This window comes from Mus musculus, chromosome 16 (genome assembly GCF_000001635.26).
Source record: "Mus musculus strain C57BL/6J chromosome 16, GRCm38.p6 C57BL/6J".
Lineage (NCBI taxonomy): Eukaryota > Metazoa > Chordata > Mammalia > Rodentia > Muridae > Mus > Mus musculus.
The window spans coordinates 30,268,942-30,291,455 of NC_000082.6; the positions used below are offsets into that span (position 1 = coordinate 30,268,942).

The 22,514-nt window shown below is 50.4% G+C and overlaps 1 protein-coding gene across 1 annotated transcript; it reads right to left on the minus strand.

Moving 5' to 3' along the window:
* Positions 1-360: 360 nt before the first annotated feature.
* On the minus strand, positions 361-14,313 carry Lrrc15 (leucine rich repeat containing 15). The gene is made up of 2 exons (NM_028973.2): positions 14,227-14,313; positions 361-5,581 (listed from the first exon to the last, which is right to left on the minus strand). The coding sequence occupies exon 2, from the start codon at positions 5,576-5,578 to the stop codon at positions 3,839-3,841; it is 1,740 nt and encodes a 579-aa protein (NP_083249.1). The 5' UTR covers positions 5,579-5,581; positions 14,227-14,313; the 3' UTR covers positions 361-3,838.
* Positions 14,314-22,514: the final 8,201 nt, after the last annotated feature.

Here is a 22,514-nt window from a genome sequence, read left to right on the forward strand (position 1 = left end):
GGATGTTTGCATAAAGAGATTCAAAGATTCCTGTAGGAAATAAGCATCCAGCTTCAAGCCCTCTCCCCATTCTCTGGAATTCCAGAAGCCTGTCTCAGTAGACTCTGGGGGATTATGGGAGGAAGGCCAGATCACAAAGTGACTCTGGGAAATTCATTTTGAGTTCACATTTTCATTTGTCAGTCCTGCCAAACCTATTCTTAAAGTCCCCACCAGCCACATTTTCCCCCAAAGGCCTGTTCTCCACCCAAATTCAACTGTGAGGAGCCATCCATCCAGGTTGCTCATAATCTAGGCGACAAGGGTGAGGTGCACAGGCAGGAGACCCACACACCAAGACGTCCACAGAGAACACACTCGCCCTTTGTATACCGTTTATTGTTGATCCTGTACACCAAATCTGTTACAAGCCGCATCTAGCAAAGGACAGATTCCCCTAAACCTGCCCAGCAGGGCTCACATTCTACAGAACCCTGGGAGCCTAGAAATCTCTAAATGCACTGCCAAGCAACTGGGACTACTTGCGGAGACTGTCTAGTAAGTCAAGCATGATTGTTCTAGAAGGCAGAGCAAAGACAGTGGGAGGCAAGAACAATCTCTCCTTAGGAGAAGGGCCCTGACTCGGTGGGGCTCCACATGGAAGTTACCTGCTGCACACTCTCTCAGACAACACTAATGGCTTCCCTCCTGCAATCATCAACAGCCAGATTCTCTTCCACAGCCAGATCTGGCTCTGACTTCGGAGTCTGGGGACAGATCTTTAAGTAGTTTATAGCTAAGTCTAGGACACATGCAAGGCCTGCTTCCTGACTCATGTTATCATTCTGTTCTTCATGCTCTCCCAAGGCTGGAACCGGCTTCCACACTTCCATTCCACCATCTCGATGCCTGTGGAAACTGTATGGCTGTGGGTGAGATGCTCCAAGAAGCCAGCTGTAACTGTACTGCGAGCTGTTTCCTACAGTCTCCTGATGAAAGCCCTAGACAGCCCATGAAGCCTCTACAGGGATTGTAAGTTGGGCACTGTGCAGAAAAGACTCACAAAAGATAATGGTGGAACTAGTTTCCTAAGGTGCCAAGAGGGTTAGGGGAAGAGCTTTGAAGGACACCCAGGCCCTGAACATCTTTACCATGCTAGTTCTGGTTGGCCTTTATTAGCCTTCTAGAGTCAACTGTTCTCCCCACTCTGCACAAGGCTGGGATGGCAGTCTAGAAAGCACTGAACAGATGAGGCGAGTGGATTGAACTCTGCACCCTATCACAGACTTCTAGGGACCACAGAGCTTTTTCCAGCCCAAGAACTGAGCAAAATGGATTACCTTATTGGAAAGGACCCTCCACCCAGTGTTCTGCCAACTCTCTCCCTGACTAGAAAATGTGATTTTGAGGAACTGTGCCTTCGCTCACTGCCTGGGAGCTCCTGGGCATGTCATTAGAGGACAGCTGTCCTCAGGCCAGCCTTTGAGCCAGTGAGGTACACCACTGCCATGGTCAATGTCAGATGTAGCCTGTGTTTCCAGGTTATGATTGGCAGGGGACACTGGATACTATGGATGCTACCTCTCTCTATCCTTAGCCCACTGAGGATGGGCATAGCTCACAAGGAGCGCCTGATAGTTCTGGGAGCACGGTACTGTGTCAAGCTTCCATCTGCTGTAAAGCAGGCCCAGCTCCTTCTCTTCGCCCCAGGACCTACCAGCAAGCCACAGCCAGCAGAACCAAGCTCACACTCACTCTGGGGCTGGAGACAACTTTGGTTCGTGTGTGCCAGTTGCTAGAGATACTTTACAAACACTTTGACGACCCAGATTGGCCTTGGAAAGATGATGTCTTTTGACCAACATCAGCTTCCCTGGGCCATCGAGTGTGTTGGTTCTCACAAGCGTTCCTTATGAAGTATTCTGTCGGGGACCTGGACATAGTGTAAGTTCCACATTGCCAAGACCCAGAGGGGTTTCTGATTTGCCTTATGAGTGTCACCTCAGGTTGGAGATAGAGTCACTTCACAAATCCCTGTGCTTAGCTGGGGTCTTTCCCTCACTTACAGAGAAACCTGAAATTCTTTGTTTCCTGTGTTGTTTTTGAGGGAGGGTCTTTCTGCATAGCCCTGGCCATCCTGGAACTTGCTCTGTAGACAGGCTACTCTTGAACTCACTAAAGACATGACCCACCATGTCTGCTTATTTTGAAGCTTTTACTTCTGCATGGATTGGTGTATTAGTCGTCCTGAGAAAGCTGTGTTGTCTTATCAGAACTGTTTAATGTGCAGAAATAGTTTGTAGCAGGAAACAGAGCTAAGGCAGATATAGTGTGACTGTCACCCAAAGAGAAAACTCTAAACTAAACCACTCAGTTCACAACCAGACCCCAGGCAGAAAGTTCTGCAGAGCACCCCATACCCTCGTGTGACCTTCCAGCGTGCCCCGATATCTGCTGTCTGTAAACACGCTGCACTCTAGCTACAGCTGACTAATGCTGATGGAGAATTTGACCACAGTATAGACTGATTCCTGGTTTCCATTACACTTGGTCGTTCAGCTGGAAGATCTCATCTCTTAGCAATTTTGCTTCCCCCCAAGTGGGGAACAAAAATTAGAAACAGATACAGGCCTAGAATGCCCATAAAAGGATTAGTAGAGGGGCTGCCAATGAGCAACACGGGGCTCACTGTCAGGGAAGAAGTGCTTGCACAGGCCACTGTCGTTTCTATGCTTCTGGTCTGGCCAGCGTGGCTGCTTTTTGTCCTGACTGCACCTACATCTCTTTTACTCCTAACAGCTGGGCCTATGCAAAGGCTTCCTTCCCATGGAGAGGTAGGGGAGGTTGTAAGAATCCTTCCCCAGACCATGGGGAAGCTAGAAACTCTCCAGCATCCCCAGAAAGTCCCCCAGAACAAGCTTGGAGTGGGGAGTCACTACAATACCATTTCTTGGTATCATGCCAATCACACGGGTATGTGTGTGATGCTTCAATACAAAATCAGAAGAGGCAAAGGCAGCAGGGTGTGCAAGGACCCCAGGCAGCGGGTCACATTCTTCAGCCACTTTCAGTGAGCTGATTTTTGTGTTTTGAGAACTTAGCCATTTGGCATGATTCTATACCATCAAGGGCCAGGCTCTTTGAAGGAAAGCTTGAGGCTTTAAACATGCTCCTCTGAAAGGCTGAGCTTGGCACAGCAGATGCTGACAATAACACTGCCTTGGATCAGATGGCACAGATGTCTTCCTGTCTTGCAGAACACCCTCCAAAGCCAGTGCAGTGAGCTAAAAGATTCAAACCCTCTCGGAGAGAGAATATAGTCTGTCTTCAGCAGCAGATAAACAAAAGGGGGACCTCTCACTGGAAGAGACAGAGTCAAGCCGTGGCACAAAAAGGAGAAGCGAGAGGGGAAAAAAAAGAAAGCAGCATCTATAATACTTTGAGGCACAGCTGTGCCAGCAGAGAACTATCTCACCATGTGAGCAGGCCTTGTCATCATTAAGTCTACAGAGGTTGGGAGGGGCTGGGCACGGGGAAGCTTGTTCTTGAAAGAAGTGAGGATTTGGCAGAGGGCCCCTCAGAAAGTTGCCTAGGCACTGACCGAGAAACCCCTTGGTTGATTGGTTTCTTGCTTGCTTGCTTTTTTTTTTTTTTAATGACCAATTAGATTTCTCTGGGAGTAAAAGGTCCTGAAACACCTGCTTCTCTATAGAAGATTCAGGGGCACAGGACAAGATGGGGCACATTTCCCCTGGGGCCACCAGGGCCTGGTTATGTGGCCCCAGGTTTGGAAGTTGAATGATCACCTTCTCGGATCCTCTGACCTCCTCCTTCCCCCACCCTGTTCGAGCTTGCCTCCCTAGCACTCATTGGGAGCCTTCATCTGCATCAGGACTGCCTGGCTCCTCTTTTTGCAGCAGCAGCAGCAGATACAGGCAGCGAGGGAACAGGCCAAAGCTATGATGCCAATCACAATGGCAGCAATGGCCAGCCCACTCTGGGCATCAGTCATGCCCCATGTATTGCGGTCATCAATGGGTTCGATGGTGTTTAGATCGGTGTAGTCATCATCGGTAGACCTGGTGATCTCTGTGGTAGAAGAAATGGATGTGCTGTCAGGATAGCTGGATGTATCTGGGTAGCTAGATACTTCAGGGGTTTCTGGGCCCTGGACACTGGGTCCAGGGAAATTGACATTGATGATGACAAGGGACTGGCCTCGGACACTGGCTGGACTGGAACACACTGGAAGAGTGTCTGTCCCCAACCTGGCTCTGTTGAGAATGAGCCAGTCATGAAGTGGGAGGATGTTTGAGTCACATCTCCAGGGGTTGTCATAGAGACGAAGCTCACACAGGTTCCCTAAGTGATCAAAGATGCCCAGAGGCAAGTTCTCTAGATTGTTGTTCTGCAGTTGGATGGTCATGAGACCATTGACGTTGGCGAAGATGCTGCCAGGGAGCTGTCGAAGGCGGTTATTCTGGAGTGAGACGTTCCTCAGGTTGGCCAGTGATCGGAAGACATTCCCATCCAGGTCCTGTAGAGCATTGGTGTGGAGGGACAGTTCTCGGAGATTCGTCAGCCCATTGAAGGCTCCTGGGGAGATGTAACTGAGCTGGTTGTGACTAAGAATCAGAACCTGCAACTGGTTCAGGTGGCTGAAGGCATTGTCAGGGAGGGAGGTAATGTGATTGTTGTAGAGCCAAAGCTCCCTCAGGTTGGGCATGGGCCCAAAGACCCCCGGGGAAAGCTCCTTCAGGGAATTCCCAAAGAGTGTGAGCTTGTTAAGGTGGGGCAGCTGCATGAAGATGCCAGGGGGCAGATGTGAGATGTGGTTGTTGGATAGATACAGTCTCTGGAGGTTACGGTTATTGTGGAACAAGCCAGGGGAGAGGGTGCCAATCTGGTTCTCTTGGAGGGCCAGCTCCTGGAGGTTGCCAAGTGCATCAAAAGTGCCCATGGGGATGTCTGAAAGCCTGTTCTCATATAGCCGAAGCACCTGGAGGTTGCCCAGATGCTGAAAGACCCTAGGGGATAGGTGGGTGAAGCCGTTGTTGCCCAGGTTGAGTTTGGTGAGACCTACCAGGTGGTCAAAGACTCCTTCGGGGATGTATTCCAGATTGTTGCCATACAACTGGAGTTCCTTAAGATTACTAAACTGGGAGAACTGGGCCGGCTGGATCTGCACCAGCTGGTTATTGGACAGCAGGAGGGTCTCCAGATTGTTCACATCCTGGAAGAGCCTAACGGGCAGGTTCTTTAGTTTGTTGTTGGCAAGGCTGAGGTGACGCAGCGAGCCCAGATTGCGGAAGGCACCTGGCATGATGTTGGCCAGCTCGTTCTTCTCCATCTTCAGGGCGATGAGGGCTGAAATGTTGAGGAACTTGTCCTCGGGGAGTTCGGTGATGTGTGTGTTAAGGATCTGCAGGCTCATAGCATTCCAGGGCAGAGGGGAAGGCATCGCCACAATTTGTGCCCCTGTGCACTCTACCTGGGAGGCCCGGGAACAGGTACATTCGCTGGGGCAGCCATAGTAGGCCAAACCTGCAGCCCAGGCCTGGCAGCTCACCAGCAAAAGGAGATAATGTTTCAGCGGCATGGCCTGTGTGAGCAGAGAGAGATGTGAGTCACCGTTACCTCACCTACCCACAACCTTCTGCTTCCATCGCAGCTTCGAGCCCCACCTTCATGCACCTAACTCAAAGCTCTCTCTACTTTTGGCCAGAGAGCCCCTTCCTACTTCTGCCCAAGCAATCGCCTCGCCTGGAAGGCTCTGCAAGTTCATTCAAGTCTTCCCCATGCTTCTAGGTCAAGTTCAAGTCCCGCCATCATTAAGAAGTTTTCTAGATTTCATCAATGGGTACTAGTCACCCCCTTGTACGAGTGATAGCCCTAACCCCTTCTATTGCCATGAAGCAGCCAGCCTTAGGTGACATCTATCTGTCTCCTTCCCTAGTTAGCAAGCTTTATAAGTGTGTTAACCTTACAATCCTATGGGTTGCTAAGATTAAAAGCTGTATCTTTAAAAATAAATTTTAATTAAGTCTGAGAATTTAATAAATGTGTACATTGTATTTCAATCATACTCACTCCTCCCTCCAGCCCTCCACCCCTCCTCCAAATCCCTCCAGGATCTACCCTTACCTCTCCACCCACTCCATCCCAATTCATGTCATATATGTATGTGTGTGTGCATGTATATATGTATATACTTATGTATATGTGTGTTAATGTATATATACATGTGTGTGTGTGTGTGTGTGTGTGTATTCACTGAGTCCTATTTGTGCTGTCATATACACATGGGTGCATGTATGCTCCACCCACTGGAGCATAGTCTACCTACCAGGGGCCACACTGTTAAATAAAACTTCCTGTCTCTCCCTTAGCACCACCAGTTTTCAAGTAGCTGCTCAGCTAGGGGTAGAGGCTCATAGCTCATAAGCCCCTCCCCCATGCATGCTGGAATGTTGTCTGGCTTAATGCAGGGCAAGTCTTATGCAGGCAGCCACAGTTGTAGTGAACCCCCCTATGTGTGTCTCTTACAATCTCTCTGTCCCTTCTTCAATGATGCTCCCTGAAGAACTGGGTCTTATACCTCCTCTAGCTCTCAGCACATGGGAAGATGTTCAGGCTAAAGGGAGGGGCAGTGAAGGACAAACAAGGGAGGGGACAGTGAGGACAAACAAATATCTCTCTGTACCCCTCTCTTGCCCTCCCCACCAGCCCATGGCCACCATCACCACCCTGTCCATATGTGCTTCCTCTGGATTAAATCCAAGCCATCCTCCAATAAGAAGCCACTGTCTGCACCACGCTCTGTCTGTCTGGAAGAGGTGACAGGGCCTCAGCCGATGCCAAGGGTGTGACTTGTGGCGTGAGTCCCGGTTCCCACAAAGAGACACTGGGTGGCCTGGAGTAAGTAGCTGAAAACGTAGACACACTTTAAGCTGAAGGGTATAAATGAGTCCAGCTGTCTCCTCAGACAAAGGAGCTGAAAACACAGAAGACCTGGCGTGTGAAGTCACCTACGGCAACGATAAATACAGAACCGCGGGCATTGTTCCCTATGTGGATATTTAAGGTAATGTTTGGCCTTGAATGAGAGTCCTCAGGTCTCTGTCTTCAGCTTCCTCATCTGCTAAGACGACTCTTCTCTCTTGAGGCTGTCATGTGGGTTAGACAGGAAAATAGACTCCAAGGCATCCTGCGCGTGGCTATATCAGTGCATGGCCCTGTTCCAGGATTACCCATAGCATGCACTCATAGGTCCCCAAAGACAGGAAGTCCTCAACATGTCTTTAGTCTGGCATTCTCAGTCAAGGGACGAAGGATTTCTATGTACAGGCATGAGTGTTCATGATCTCTGCCCACAATTGAGCCTGAGTAACACCCAGGCCCTACGGAGTTGCCACCTCTCGTGATTTTATAGGGAAGCAGGAAGCAGAAAAACTGAGGCCTTAGTCTTAAGGTTCGAGTCTCCAGGCTGTGAGGTGAGGACTTTGAGTGGTGTGCAGTCCCTCGCATAAGGGGTGAAGTTGCCGAGTAAAGGCAGGGGGTCAGCAGGCAGTCAAGGCACCCACTGGGGATGGGGCACTCTACACCTTCTCTAGCTACCCTGAGATCATGGGGTCCTGAGCCTGGTCCTTCAACCCTGCCTGGGCTCTTTTCACCCCTCCTCTATCCCCTGACAAACAAGCAGCTCAGAGACTCTACCTGTCTCCCACCCACCCACACCTCAGCTTTTCATTTATTCATAGCCCTTCTTAGCCCTGGCCTGTTGCGCATTCATGAAGGACTTGCCTAAGTATATATAACTGTGGAGGAAGAGAAAAGAGCACCATGCCCACCACTCCAGTCCCGTGGCAAAAGAACAGGAGACAGGCAAAGCCGAGGACCACATTTAAACAGCGAGTCAGGTCCAGATGCAGAGAAAACAGCCATGCAGAGTCAGGCATAGCGGGCTTGTGACTGTAATGATTACTTGTGAGGCTGAGGCAAGAGGATTCTTGCAAGTATGAGGCTAGCCTGAGTTACAGAGTGAGACCTTGCTCCCGCCCCCAAAGTTGAGGTGGAAAAAAAAAAAGAGTCTGGGCACAGAGAGTTTGGTGGCTCCAGTGTTGGGTGACAGGTGGATCCTGGGAGCTTGCTAGCTAGCCAGCTGACCTAGCTGAGTGGAAGAGTTCTAGGTTCCATGAGAGACTTTATCTCAAAAACCAAGGTGGTATACAACGAGGAAGACCGCTGAAGTTGACCTCTGGCCTCCATGTGTGCATCCCACAGGTACAAGGAAGGGCACATCCCGGAAAAACACATGCACGCAAGGAGAGCCCAGGGGGAAAAAATGGCTCCATGTCCAAAATGTAAGGCTTCTGATTGGTGGTAACAAAGAAACAACCATGATACAGAAGCTAATGTGATATGAAGCGTGGGGGCAGGGAGGTGACAGCCTGACTCTACACTCCCCTGGCCAGGCCACATCCTTCTGTGTCCTGCTCAGCTCTACTCTGAACTTGAAGGCCAATGACAAACTGGTTTCTCAAAGAGCTCCTAGAAGATGGTGAGAGGGCAAAGAGACCTGAGCATCCTTAGGTGCTGCAGATGAATAGTCAGGAGAATCAACAGAGAATCCAGAGACCTTTCCAGAGGGTGAAAAACCACCATGGGATAATGATGCAACACAGATCCAGAGGCCAGCACTAGCGGGCCAGGGTCAGGGTATTGCAGAGTTCAGTGCACGCTTGGCGTGCACAGTCTCCCAGAGGCAGCAAGCTCCGAGTTCAAACACAGCTGAGCACTTTTAAAGTAATGAGATGAGTCCCAGTGAGACTGAGCAGTCAGGACTCGCATCCATCCCCTCGATAGGTGTGTACGAGACAGCACCCCTGGCTGAGGCTCCGCTGCTCCTGGTGCTGTCTGAAATCCTTATTTTTCATAAATGCTAATTTGCTCAGTTCCGAGGATGACGTCAAAGCCCAAGTGATGGAGAGCGATTCCGTGCCCATCACCTGTTGTCTCTTCCTGTAAGAAGGAGCTCCCTTGAGCACCATCTCCCAGCTACACAGGGGTATCAGGCCAGCCCTGTGAAGATTCTGAGTTCTGGCAGGGCACTTTGAAGCATGGGGTGGGGGGGTAGGGGTTGGGGGTGTGGAAGACCAAAGTGATAACTCCCCATGGGAACAGGCATTGTAGTCTAAAATGGACCACACTCAGCACAACAAATATTGTAATAATTCCCCAACATCTTTTTATAAATCCTCCCTGTCTGCTGAGCCCACCCAATGCTGCATGCAGCTGTTTCCTGTTTTCCAGTGGTCTTTGCAGCTGGTGCCCCACCCCCACCCCTGCCTGCTCCTGACCACGGGGAGGAGCACCACAAAGGTGCTCCAGTTCTGCAAGGAGGGAGCACCCAAAGCAGCCCTGGGATGAGGCCTTGAACTCCTGGCAGTGCTGCAGGCCACGGCCCTCAGCCTCCAGAGCCGGCATAGGGTGGCATAATAGCCCACGCTGCCCAGGGCCGCTTGGTAGCCGTGACAATGGCAGTAAAAGGCCCTCAAAGCTGCCCTAATTATAGCTTTCTCCTCAAGGCATAGAGTAGCGTCCTCAATCATGGCAACCAACCGCTGGGGAGAGGGCACACCTGGCGACAGTCATATCCACACAGTCAGAGAACTGGCAGAGAGACAGAAGGACAGATGGCTCCCCTGGACGTGGACGCGGCCCCTCCCCAAGAGTGGAAACGCTTGAACAAGGGCTCCGGCTGTGGGTCTCTTTGCAGAAACACCCTGTGACTCACAGGTGAATGGGTAATTAGCCTTGAAGCCCTGGGCTTTGCTGGTTGGGAGCTGGGGCTCTCTTGGATTAGTCCCATCATTCATGTTAACTAAACAGTGTTCCCTGGAAAGAGACTCCTCATTTCAATGCCACCGAGACTCTTGAGAGGGCCATGGAGAGAGACCCTTACTCTACTCTGGCCTTGACATTAACAACCTGAGTTTAGGTGAATTCTGCCTGCCTCGGTTTTCCCTTCCGTAAACGCTTCCGATGCCCTTATAGCACTAGGGTGCTTCAGCTGGAGGCAAGGGAAGCTGGGGGGAAGGCTCACCTTTCTCCCATCCTCTCTCCCTCACGAAGAGCCACCTGGCTAGGCCTCACTTGCACGCCAAGGCTTGAAAACCACACTTCCTCAAGCCTGCTTGCTTAAAACGTTTCCCTGGCAGGGAAATCCCATGAGTTAATCGTTCTATCTTCACACAGACCAAGACCCGAGGAGCTTAAATGGCCTCTCCTGCCCTTCCCAGTGCATCTGAGAGAACTAAGACCCTCAAAGAAGATCTCCCCCCATACCTGTGACACTCCAAGAATGGCTTCCTAAGCAAGGCCTCTTCTCAAGTGAGATGGACCCCAGGCCACCCAAGAGAGGCCAGGCTTGGTACTGCCTCCCCACTCCCACCTAGGACTGTCCCCATCTTGGCTGCTCCTTGGGGCACAGTCAAAGAGAAGTGAGGTCAGAGAGGCTAAACACAGATGGAATTCAGACCTCAGTGTCTACATCTTGTTTCTCTCTCACACACACACACAGACACTCACACATGATCTATCACACATACTCACATACACTTGCACTCTCTCACATACACACATTAACACATACAAACTCACACACATTCACACTCACACACATTCACACAGACACTCACACATACTCTATCATACACATACATGCTCATGTAGACATAAACTCTCTCTCACACACATACACACACTAATACATACAAACTCTCACCCACTCACACACAGACACTCACACACACACAGACACTCACACATGATCTATCATACATACTCACATACACATAAACTTTCTCATACATACATACATACACACACAACAACACATACAAACTCTCTCTCACACACACACACACACGCACACTCACACAGACACTCATACACTCACACACAGACACATACACTCTATCATACACACACTCACACACACACTCACATACATATAAACTCTCTCACACATACAACACTAACAGATATAAACTCTCTCTTACACACACACACACACACACACACACACACACACACACGCACACTGGTCTGAGAACCTTGTTGACTAGATCTGATGTCTTAGCACCGCTGCTGGGTCTGTGAAGTGACCTAATGCATGCAATATACGGAGACTGGTTCTGGGAACAAAGTGGCTTTCCATAAAAGCAAGGGGCTATTATTACTGCTTTGTTGTTGAGCAAAATTGGCTCTCTGGAGGCTCCACCCACAGAACTCCTAACTTCTAGGTTGGGCTGAGGGTTAGACTCACACACAGTAGGGACTCCCTATTCAAGTGTCCACAGACCACACTCAGAAGTACCTCACATGTGATCCAGACTACCCGGGAACCCTTGGTCACATCCTGTGTCATTTCCCACCAAGAACAGAGAAGCAATGGGAAAACAGGAGGCTGACGGCTGCTTCACCTCTAGGTGCATCTCTGAGTTTGCCTCTCTCAACTGCAATTTGCAGATAGCTCTACTTGAGCCTATAAGCTGCTCCCAGATACAGTTTATGGAGTCCAGGACACCACGGGTACAAGACCCTTTTGAAGTCATCTCCCTGGACCATTTGGCTGTTTTGTAGATCAGAAATTGATGGGTCCTGAGAGAGGAGGGGTCACACAGGCAACTTGAAGACTCAAGGGCCTGGTGGACCTCTGAACCTCATCATAACGCTACTACAGAGCTATGTCTCAGGCAGTAGGTGGGGGGAGGGGGAGGAGCCAGCCTTGCCCCTCCCCTAGCCTGATTGGCTCATGTAATCACCCTCCACCTACCCAGCATTATTAGCTACACCCAAGTTGGGCCCCCAACTCATTCTGCAGGCAACTTTATCCTCTGAGGCTGCCCTGATGGTGTGTTGTTTAGCGTCACGGGAGTAAGCTGGAAGAAGGGAGAGAAGGTTCAGAGGGGGTGGGGGGAGGGGCACCAGGAGGGTTGAGCCTGGAAAACACAGCCCATGACTTGGGACTTCTCTACTCCAGACACAAAGCACCCTTAAATCCCTGGACAGGACCTTCACAGCCTCATCCTCCCCGGGGCCTTCAAAAATCCTTGTTTTGCTTTTTAAAATAAGAAAAGAGCAGCCCCTCCCCAGGCCCTCTGTGGGAACCCTCCCAAGCCTGGGGCAAGCCTAGCCCGGCTTCCTGCAGAGGCCAGAGCAGGGCTGTAATTTGCTTCCAAGAGCTATAAGAGTTGTAACTGCCCAGCACAACAGCAGGAGTTGTGTCTGAAGTGGGGACTTTCATAAGAAGCCAGAGTCTCTTTTGAAACTCAGTCTACAGAGACCACTTCTCAGTGGAGCACCTTAGGTCTGAGAGGGAAATGGTATGGTCTCTGTTTAGCCCCGTGCTCCACAGCCGAGGCAGGCACTGGAACCTGCAGCTTCAGGGGTTCTTCTGAAGTCTGGAGGCAGGGAGGCAAATTGTCATCTGTAATCACAGCCTTGGCGTGTTCGCTGGCAGGACAAGCCCTGGGCAGTGCGTCTCCCATCTCTCTCTCTCATCTCTGCACATCTGGATCTACTTCCACTTCAGGCTTCACATCCTCCATTGACAGAGCTAATCTGGGTAGTGTCCCCAAGCCCCGGGAGGAACCTTCCTATACTTGCTGTGGGGTCTTCTCAGAGCTCTTCCTGGCCACGACCCTCTCAACATGCCTTCCCTGTCACAGTTGTTGCTGAGCCCAGCAGCTGACTCATGACCACAGGCAAATTGAACTGTCTGGTCCTGAATCTACTCCAGATGTTCAGGCGATGCAGAAAAAGAGACCTGCTTAAGGAATTTCCAAGTCACAGAGCAGGGACACCCACACATCCGAGAGCTGCCTGCAATGGGTAGTGCCAGCTAGAAATCCCTGGCAGGCAATGCTCAGCACCTTGAGTTCTTGTGTTATCTCAGCAGTCACGGTCTGCCCTAGGGTAGTGCATTTGGCCCTAAAGGTAGAGCCGCTCAGGTTGGAGGGTCCCGAAGGCTCTCCTTTTCCACAGCTCACTCCTCTTCATTTTGGGCAGAGACACAGATAAGGGGTGAGATTAAAACCCACCCAGTTTGTGCGTGGTAGTATATGCCTTTAATCCTAGCACTTGGGAAGTAGGGTAAGAGGATCTCTGTGAGTTTGGGGCCAGCCTGGTCTACATAGTGGGACCCTGTCTTAAAACCAAACAAAACAAACTCACCTAGTCAGCTGTGGTTATAGCTAAGTAGTAGACTGCTTGTTTAGCATGCTTGAGATCCTGAGTTTGATCCTCAGCACCAAAATACATACAAATAAACATACATACATACATACATACATACATACATACATACATACATACCGACACCTGATTTTTTTTCTTGGTTTTTCGAGACAGGGTTTCTCTGTATAGCCCTGGCTGTCCTGGAACTCACTTTGTAGACCAGGCTGGCCTTGAACTCAGAAATCTGCCTGCCTCTGCCTCCTAAATGCTGGGATTAAAGGCGTGCGCCACCACGACCAGCGAGACACCTGATTCTTATCACAAACCTACCTCCAGCATCTCCCTCCCAAAGGCATCAGCCCTGGACCCTGTGACACATCTAGATGATCAGAATGGGATCATCTAAGCTACACACAGAGTTAGAACCTGGACACTTAAAACTTCAACTGGGTTCCAAATTGGCACTCCTGACTAGAGACTGCATATCCGCCTGAGTCCAGCAGTATAAATGTAACACTGTAAATCTACCACAAGTAGAGGGCCGATTTCTCCCAGGCAGAAACCTTGTGAGTTCACCATCCTGGACAGATCTATATGCAGAGTCCCCTTTAAGTGGCTACCTCTGTAGGCTCAATGGAAATGATACAGGTTCCAACAGCCAGAACCTTAGAGAAACTCCTGCCCTTGTGGATCTGGTCTCCCGGAGTAGGTAAACCGGGTGCTTCAGTTAACTTTCAACCAATTTCCTGCAGGTCAAAAGCTCTCCCCGCTGCACTCCAGGCTCACTTCACAGACCATAAAGTCAAGGAAAGCGAAACAGGGCATCAAGATTCACAGCTAGACACTAGGACCGGCTCACCCAGCTCCTGCGCGGGCTGGACCAGTCCAGGTCCTCAGAGCATCCCAGGCACGCGCCAGCCCTGCTCCTTGTAGAGTCTCGGGATCCTATCGTCAACCGGGATGTGGGGCGCGGCCGGGATGGGGGGTGGGCGGGCACCCACTTACCAGCAGCTCCACGAGGCTGCCGGGTCAATAAGAAGGAGGCGGCGAGGAGAGGAGGCGGAGGACCGGACCGGCTCAAGACTGCAGCATGAGTGAGGGCCTTCTGGGTCCTCCCTGTCATTTAAACAGCCCCTCGTGAGTCACCGCACGGGGCAGTGTCGGCCTGCGGGGCGGGGCAACCTCTGGGAGCATCATCAGGGAATTGTGTTCAAGTTGAAGGGGCGTTCATCGACTGCACTTGAAAATAAGTTTCTTCTTTGCCTCTCCTTCCCCATCTCCTTCGGACTCGCTGTGTCCAGTGTGACACTGGAAAGGGGTTTTCTGCCACCGCAGTAGGACTGAGTAACTGGGACCCAGCTCTTGCCTTAGGCACCAGTTCAGGTTGTGATTGAAGTCGGGCTTTCTGTGACCTTTTAGTCCACTCTCTGCTTCCTTCTCCATCCCCCTTCCTTTTCTCCCCCAGCCCCGAATTCTAAAATTTGTATATAGAAATAACTCCAATTTTAGAGAAAATATGCAAGAACATTATAAGGCACACTCGAATGTGTCATCCAATTCAGCCACTGCTAATATTTTGGAAAAGGCATTTAAGTTCTTAGGAAAAATATAGTTCCCTCCACCATATCTCTTTTAAAAGTAGCATTTCATGTCCCTCCGAGGTTATCTTCTGTACCTATGCTGCTGCTCCTGGGTGCGTGCAGGATATGTTCCTGGGCTGTGAAGGTGGTGACTGAGAACGAGGGCTTGTCTGCCTTTCACCTCTGTACCACAGCATGCCCTGATTCCCTACCTTCCCACGGTCCCTACCCCAGTAGGAAACCAGGAGACCATGCTGGTTCTATTCAAAGTGTCCCAGAGAGAGCCGGAGGAAGAGGGTAGAGGAGTCACGGCTGGGGAGGGGGCCGTCAGACCTCTGCTTAACAAAGCATTTAAAGGTTGTAGCTGCCTTGGCTCCGTTTACCTTCTCCGCCTAGTGGCCAGAACAATGCCTGCACCCACCGGGCAGCTCCTGGAATGCGAGAGCCTTAATTAATGTTTGCAGGGCGCTTTGAGATCTGCGATGAAAGGAGAGACATAAAAGTGCAGTGTTATTACTGAGACAGTCACTTGGTGGCTTACCGTGGTCAAGCCCTGCTGCCTGAATCATGCCTTGCCGGTGTCACCATGAATCACAGCCAGAAACAAAAGTGCTCTGGCTATTAACCGAGGAGAGCGCTGCCGCCACACCCCAGTCCCAGCTCCCCCACCTTAGCATCCTATCCCACTACGATTCCACAGAAGAGCATCTTCCTTCTTGCTGTCAACCTTTGGAGCCTCCGCATCTTTTGTTTGTTTGTTTTTTGTTTTTGTTTTTGTTTTTGTTTTTTTGAGACAGGGTTTCTCTGTGTAGCCCTGGCTGTCCTGACCAGGCTGGCTTCAAACTCAGAAATCCACCTACCTCTGCCTTCCAAGTGCTGGGATTAAAGGCGTGTGCCACCACTGCCGGCGGCGTGGTCTCCTGGTTTCCTACTGGGGTAGGGACCGTGGGAAGGTAGGAATCAGGCATGCTCAGGTTGTGGTACAGAGGTGAAAGGTAGACAAGCCCTCGTTCTCAGCCTCTACATTTTGAACCCAGGGCCATCAACTTCCCACCCATGGACCTCCAAAAATAAGACTATTTCCCTTGTCCTGTATTCTTCCTTCATTTCCTACACACAGTTACTGCGCTAGGCTGTCGTTACTGTGCTGGGAAGTCAACACTGGGAACATTTAAGGATGGCCATTCACAGAGCACAGCTGTAAGATGGGTGTCCTGAAGGACCTGTACCACAGTTCCGTATTGCTTTCTCTACATCTTACCTTTCCATCATGTCACAGCGATGGTCAGAGCTAGGTGACACCTTCTGTGGAGTTTCCCAGTGTTTTGCAGGATAAGACGGCATCATAGACACAAGCGGTGAAAGCCAAAAGTATCCCTAGACATTGCCAAATGTCCCCTTCTGTTGGGAAGGGTGGAAGCGAGCTATTGGTCTATCAGTAGTTCTCCATACTGCAAATGAAGAAATTATCTCCAATGCAAGGCCCAAGCCAGTGCTGATTCCCCAAGGCCACACACAAAGGGGCAGAGCCAGAATCCAAATCTGTGGGTTCTTTGAGACTAAGAGCCCAGACAGTCATGATTGCAGTGAGTAAAAACTCCTCTATTTTGACAGGCTGTGCTGGGGGACAGGGGACTGTGAACAGATTGGGGGGTGTTATAAAGAACACAACAGTCCTTGGGCGTAAGGGGAGAAGCATTTGCAGGCATGGTGAATCAGGAAAACCATGAAGGCAGAGCAAGGAAGGGCACTCGGCTGAATGTGTGTCTGAATCCCAGCATTGTAAAGGAGCTGAGGAAGCCTGAGACGCCTCCCTGAGAGCCTGTGACCTGGCAGGCAGCAGGGGACCACCAGACACATCAGAAGATGCACAATCGATCGGAGCTATCTGGAGGGTGGTGGGCTGGGGAGAGGGGGCCAAGTTCCTGGGTCTCATGATACTATGTAACCAGGACCTGCACGGGGACCACCCTGGGTGTCCTATAGATCCTATTACACTAGCGCTTTTTCAAGGATGAGAATGCACCACCATGCCCAGTCAGCCCCCACAGGGAGACCTATTACTGCTGAAAGCAAAAGCCTGAGTCACCACCCTAAGGCGCTGTAGCCTCAGGGCCCACTTTCTATCTACCCTGTAGGGAGAACCAGAAGGATCAGGTTTGCTGAAGAGCTGGAGGGCAGTCTGGCCCCTCCCCCCAGCCCATGTGGTTCTACTTTGGTTAAGAAGGTCACAGGGGGGGCTGGTGAGATGGCTCAGTGGGTAGGAAAGCTAGCTGCGCAGGCCTGCAACCTGCACAAAGAGAGAGAGAGAGAGAGGCAGACAGATAGATAAATGATAGGTAGGGGAGAGAGAGAGAGAGAGAAAGAGAGAGAGAGAGAGAGAGAGAGAGAGAGAGAGAGAGAGAGAGAGAGAGAGAGAGAACAATGAGAGGAAAGAAGGGAAGAGACAACTGGGGCTCTGGCATCCAGCTTCTTCTCCATGAAGGAAATTCCTCACAGTGCCATGCCACGAGGTGTTATCATCCCATGAATGCCCCAGTCCAGTGGCAACGTGAAGATGACGGAGAACGCCCAAGGGTGGCAAGGCTGTGGACAACAGAACAACTGGCCTTGTTCTATCAAAGGCAAGGTGTGTAACTCCGCTGTCTCGCTCCTACAGAATGGCAGTGAATGTACCAAACACTGCATTTCAAGAGTGTTCAGAATGCACGTCTGAATTTCCCAGGACAGAGGCCTGGGCAGGAAAAGGAAGGGCTTGGACCTGTGTGTGTGTGGACCAAAGGAATTGACATTTTCCCAGGAGACCCCACACTGGGAGTAAGAATAATCTGAGGCCCTAACTGCCAGAGGAGCACCCCTGCCAGGGAGCACGGTGATAACCCCTCTCACAGCTTACTCTGTGTGCCATCTTTCTTTTCTTGCCGTTTGTTTCAGCTTTCCTATAAACGTTAGCATTGTTGCAAGGCAGCTGTCACTTCTCTGTGTGTAATCAATGTGTTAGACAGCAGCACTATTCCTCAGCTACCCTTCAGCCTACGGGAAAGAATCTTAGTGATTGTCAGTCATGGTCCCCCAAAAGCCAGAGGATGGAAAAAAGCCCCAGTTTCCTCCTTAAATGGCCTTCAGTGCTGCTCCAGCTCTCTCCTTCCGGGTCCCTTCATCTCCCTCCCTGCCGCTGTCCCTTCACCTCTGAGGCAGCAAAGGCTATGGGGCCTCTGATCCCAGGGGTAATTTATGGCTTTTTTTTTTTTTCAAATTTATGGTTCTTAACTCTTCTCACGATCCTTGCTATTCTCAGGAGTTTCGTTTGGGCCCCAAAGCAATGAATCTCACAGAGTTTCATAGATGCAGCTTGTTCATGTTCATTTTTAGAGACAGGGTTTTCCTGTGTTTCCCTGGCTGTCCTGAAAGTTGACCAGGCTGGCCTTGAACTCACAGAGATCCACCTGCCTCTGCCTCCTCAGTCCTGGGATTACCACGCTCATCCAGTTCATATTTTATTGAAATAAACATGATTCTTGTATTGCATTTACTAGATAACTAGGGCAACTATCATATACTGTAAAAATAAAGTTATATTTCTAAATATCTTGCCTATTAACCTGAAACCTGCCTGCTTGAAACCCCGACCCATGCATGGGCTCTGTCCCAGCTAGGGACCCCATCATGCGAGCTTTTAACCTGGAGGCCACTTTCAGGAGTCAGGGCCATGAGCAGGCTCAGTCTACCAAAGCCCTCACTCGTCTCTTCTGTGGGGTTGGACACACCGCCTCACTTCACCATCTGGCTAAGCACCAGCATTCAATCAACAAACTGTTCCAGGTCTTGGTCTAGGCGCTAACATACAGGAGCGAATTCATTCTAAGGGGATGAACCCAAAGTACCTCGAGCACTTTATCAATGAAGTTCAAGTATAAGACATGGAACCACAGAGATTGTGAAGGCCATGGAACCAGGCTTCCTCACAGAGCTGACACGTGGATGTTCCTGCTCGAGTGAGGAGGCATTTGGGCTTTCTGGGAAGAAACAAGGGGGTTTATAAAGGCACAGAGGTGTGAACAGTCACCATATCTTGCGTGTGAGAAACACAGCAGCGGTCCCCAGAACAGGGTCTTGTCAGAAGCAGAGCCACCATCCAGGCATAGGACAAGTTTTGCCAACTGGGATGCCTAGTGTAGGCACTCAGCTAGGGGTGTATGGCCAGACCAGAGTGCTATGGTGGCTTCCAAGGGATATTTGGCAGTGTCTACATTTTTGTTCTTGTTACTAGGAAAAGGTTTCTGGCCTCTGAGAGTTGGGAGAAGAGACATTGCAGAATGCCTTTCAGTATGTAGGACAGCCCCCAGACAGAGGACTATGTGCTCTGGGAAATCAGTGGTGCCAAGGAGAAGAAAGACTGCTGTGGAAGATGGAGCGTTTGGGTGACAGTGTAGGGTGTGGGTTAGTAAGGAATGTGGAATGAGGAAACCCAATAAAAATGGCAGTAGCAGCTCAGGCAGGAGTGATGGAGGCCTGGAGCATCGATGGGTAGATTTCCTAGCAGCCAGTTGGTGCAGTCCAGTGATGGAGTGTTTATAGTGGACTTGATGAAGCAGGGTTGCTGGGACATCCTCACCAGGGAAGCCAGTATCGTAAGAGCTGAATCATGGTTCTATTTCCGTCTAGGTGTGAATGGTGGCTTTGTTACACTGGAGATGTCATCTGCTGATCCACAAGCCCTGGTTGCCACCTTGTGATCCCAAACAGCTGCTCCTGAACGTACCTTCACATTCCTGCTGGGGGAAAGGCAAGAGAAATGAAGCTTAGAGCTTGGTCCTTCTCTTTGGAGAAATGGTCTAGAAGATAGACAGTTCAAATATCCCACTCATATCCTACTGGCCAGAACTTAGTCATGTGATTGCTCCCATCTACAAGGGAGATGTGGTCTTGAGCCAAGCACCATGCACAAAGTAAGACTCTCACAACTGTGAAACTGGGGGTGAGTGGGCTTTAAGGGGCCACCAACAGTCTGTTTTATCAGGCATGGGAAACTGAGTGGTTGGCCAGTGTCAAGAAGAGGGGGGGATAGTGAAGGAAGAGGGAAGAAGGAACTGTGGAACAGGGCTGAACCCACTGTGGACTGTCCAGGGGAGCCTGGAACCCCCTCTGAGCTCAGACGAAGGCACAGAGGTAGAGTTCTGCAAAGAGGTAAGGGTGAGGTTGGCCAGAAATGGTAACTAATCTGGAGTCTACCAACCTCTTGGCTTAAAACAGACTCCAGACTAAAGCTCTGGGAGGAAGATGAAGTCTGAGCTTCCTGAAGTGTGTGCACGCGCACGTGTGTGTGTGTGTGTGTGTGTGTGTGTGTGTGTGTGTGTGTGTGTGTGAGAGAGAGAGAGAGAGAGAGAGAGAGAGAGAGAGAGGAGAGCCCTGAGCCCTGGAAGTGCTGTAAAGGAGAGAGTTAATTCCACAAAGTTATCCTTTGATCACTGTGACATATGTAAGACTCCAATCATACGTAATTATAACAAATTAAGAAAATGCAATTAACTTTTATAAAGAGGCGACAGTGAGTGGCAGAAGTAAGGGAAGAGGACAGAAGGGAGGAGGGCATGAGACGAACTTATGATCCCAAAGAGGCACTTGGGAGAATGGCGAAGCCCTTCGCTCCTGTGGGGAGTAGGCAGAAGCAGGAGACCAGGCTGGAGGGGAGGCTTGGAATGTGTGCTGTGTGTGTGTGTGTGTGTGTGTGTGTGTGTGTGTGTGTGTGTGTGTGTGTGTGTGATATGCGCGTTACAAGTGTGTGTGTGCGTGCATGTTGGGGTCAGAGACATCTTCCTCAACCCCTCTTTACCCTGTTATTATTTTAAAATTTATTTATTTATTTATGTACCCAGGAATGTATGTGGAAGCCAGAGGACAACTTTCAAGCGTCAGTTCTCTCTCTCTCTCCCATGTGGCTCTGGGGACTGAACTTAGGTTGTCAGGCTTGTCAGCAAGCTCCTATACTGGCTGAGCCATCTTGCTGGCCCTTCACCTCATTTTTTAAAAATTTATTCACTTTACATCCTTATCACTGTCCCCTGGTCACCCTCTCCCACAATCCTTTCCCCTCTCCCTTCTTCTCTGAGAGAGTGGAGACCCGCCTTGGGTATCTCTCCACCCTGGCACATCTAGTATCTACAGGACTAGGCGCATCCTCTCCCACTGAGGGAGACAGAACAGCCCAGCTAGAAGAACATATCCCACAGACAGGCCCTTCGCCTCCTTTTTAAATGAGGTGAACCTGGAGCTCATAGACTGGATAGGCTAGCTGGTTAGGAAGTACATCCCCAAGTCTCTAACTCCCCAGCCCGGAATCACAGGCACATGTTACCATATCCTACTACTGCATAGGTGCTGGGGATCCAAACTCACGTCCTTAGCTTATGCTCCACCAGGGTGCCTTGGTGGTCACCCCATCCAGGGCCCTACTATGAGACATCGTTACTATGTAGAGTCTGTCATCTATCTGCATGAGAATTCACTCGGTCCTGGCTTTCTGTGGGTCTGGAGGAATATAATAGGCGTCTTCCATCACAGTCTCCTATGGATTTTTAAAGAACCGAGAAGTCAACATGCCCATAGATGAGATAAGAGTGTCTACTGGAGAGGTGGGGACCGAGAAAAGGAAGATGGAGCGAATGGCTGTGAAGGCCGGCCCAGCAGCCTGGTACAGGGCTGCAGTTGCAGAGAGGACCCATGCTACTGATGGCATCGGCCCAGCAGCCTGGTACAGGGCTGCAGTTGCAGAGAGGACCCATGCTACTGATGGCATCAAGACTCAACTCTTCAAGTCCTCACCCTCCCTCTCTGAGCCTTCCTGCCCCAAGCCATGAGCTTCCCTAGCAACCGCCTCGCCTGATTAACCAGGAGCTAGAAGATAAATGAGGTGTGAGAGCCAAGTGCAGGACCCTGGCTCAGCAGCTGAGTGGGAGCGCCTTGAGCTCCCCAGCTTTCATGCCCCTAGGACTGATGGTCTCAGCAACTGAGAGCACAGGTAACCTTGGAGGAAGTGACTGGATCGCGCCTTGCTGTGCCAGAGGGGCTGAATTTGGGCTACATGAAGTTCACCTGCACATCTCTCAACAGTAGGGTGCTTGTGATAACTGCTTCGTCAGAGGATTTCATCCTGTGTAAACATCAGGGGTTATTTGCACATATTTAGAAGGCTAAGTCATGGAAGATACAATCTGAGGGAACTACTGGCCATATGTATGGCATATATATGGTTGACATAAACATCACATGTGGTGCATGACTGTGTCAGGTGCCACGCTCAAGTTGAAGAGGGATGCCAGAAATACTGAAAATATATAGAATAATGATAATGGGACAAACAAGCAGACAGCCACCTTCTTAATATCCTTAGCGACAACTCCCAGACTCATCCCCAGCCCATACCCAGTTATTAGTGGTGTTTCTCCAGAGATGAGTTTCCTAAGACTGTTCTGGGTCTCTCGGCATGTGCTCCTCATGATGATGAGTGCAGAGTCATGGGTGCTCCAGGAGGCTGTTTGCTCCGACTGGGGAGCCTGGGGCTGTGGGTGGAGGGGAGAGTGTCTCGCAATGAGAAAGCAACCCCCAAACAGGCAAAGGATCTCAACAGACAGCTCCCCAAGGAATCTACACAGTTGGCCAATGAAAGTATAAAAGAATGTCTAATGCTACTGCCATTGCAGAGATGCAAACCAA

Bases quoted from the DNA above. Each gene is read 5' to 3' on its own strand.
- Lrrc15 (NM_028973.2), bottom strand. From the start codon at position 5,578: ATGCCGCTGAAACATTATCTCCTTTTGCTGGTGAGCTGCCAGGCCTGG.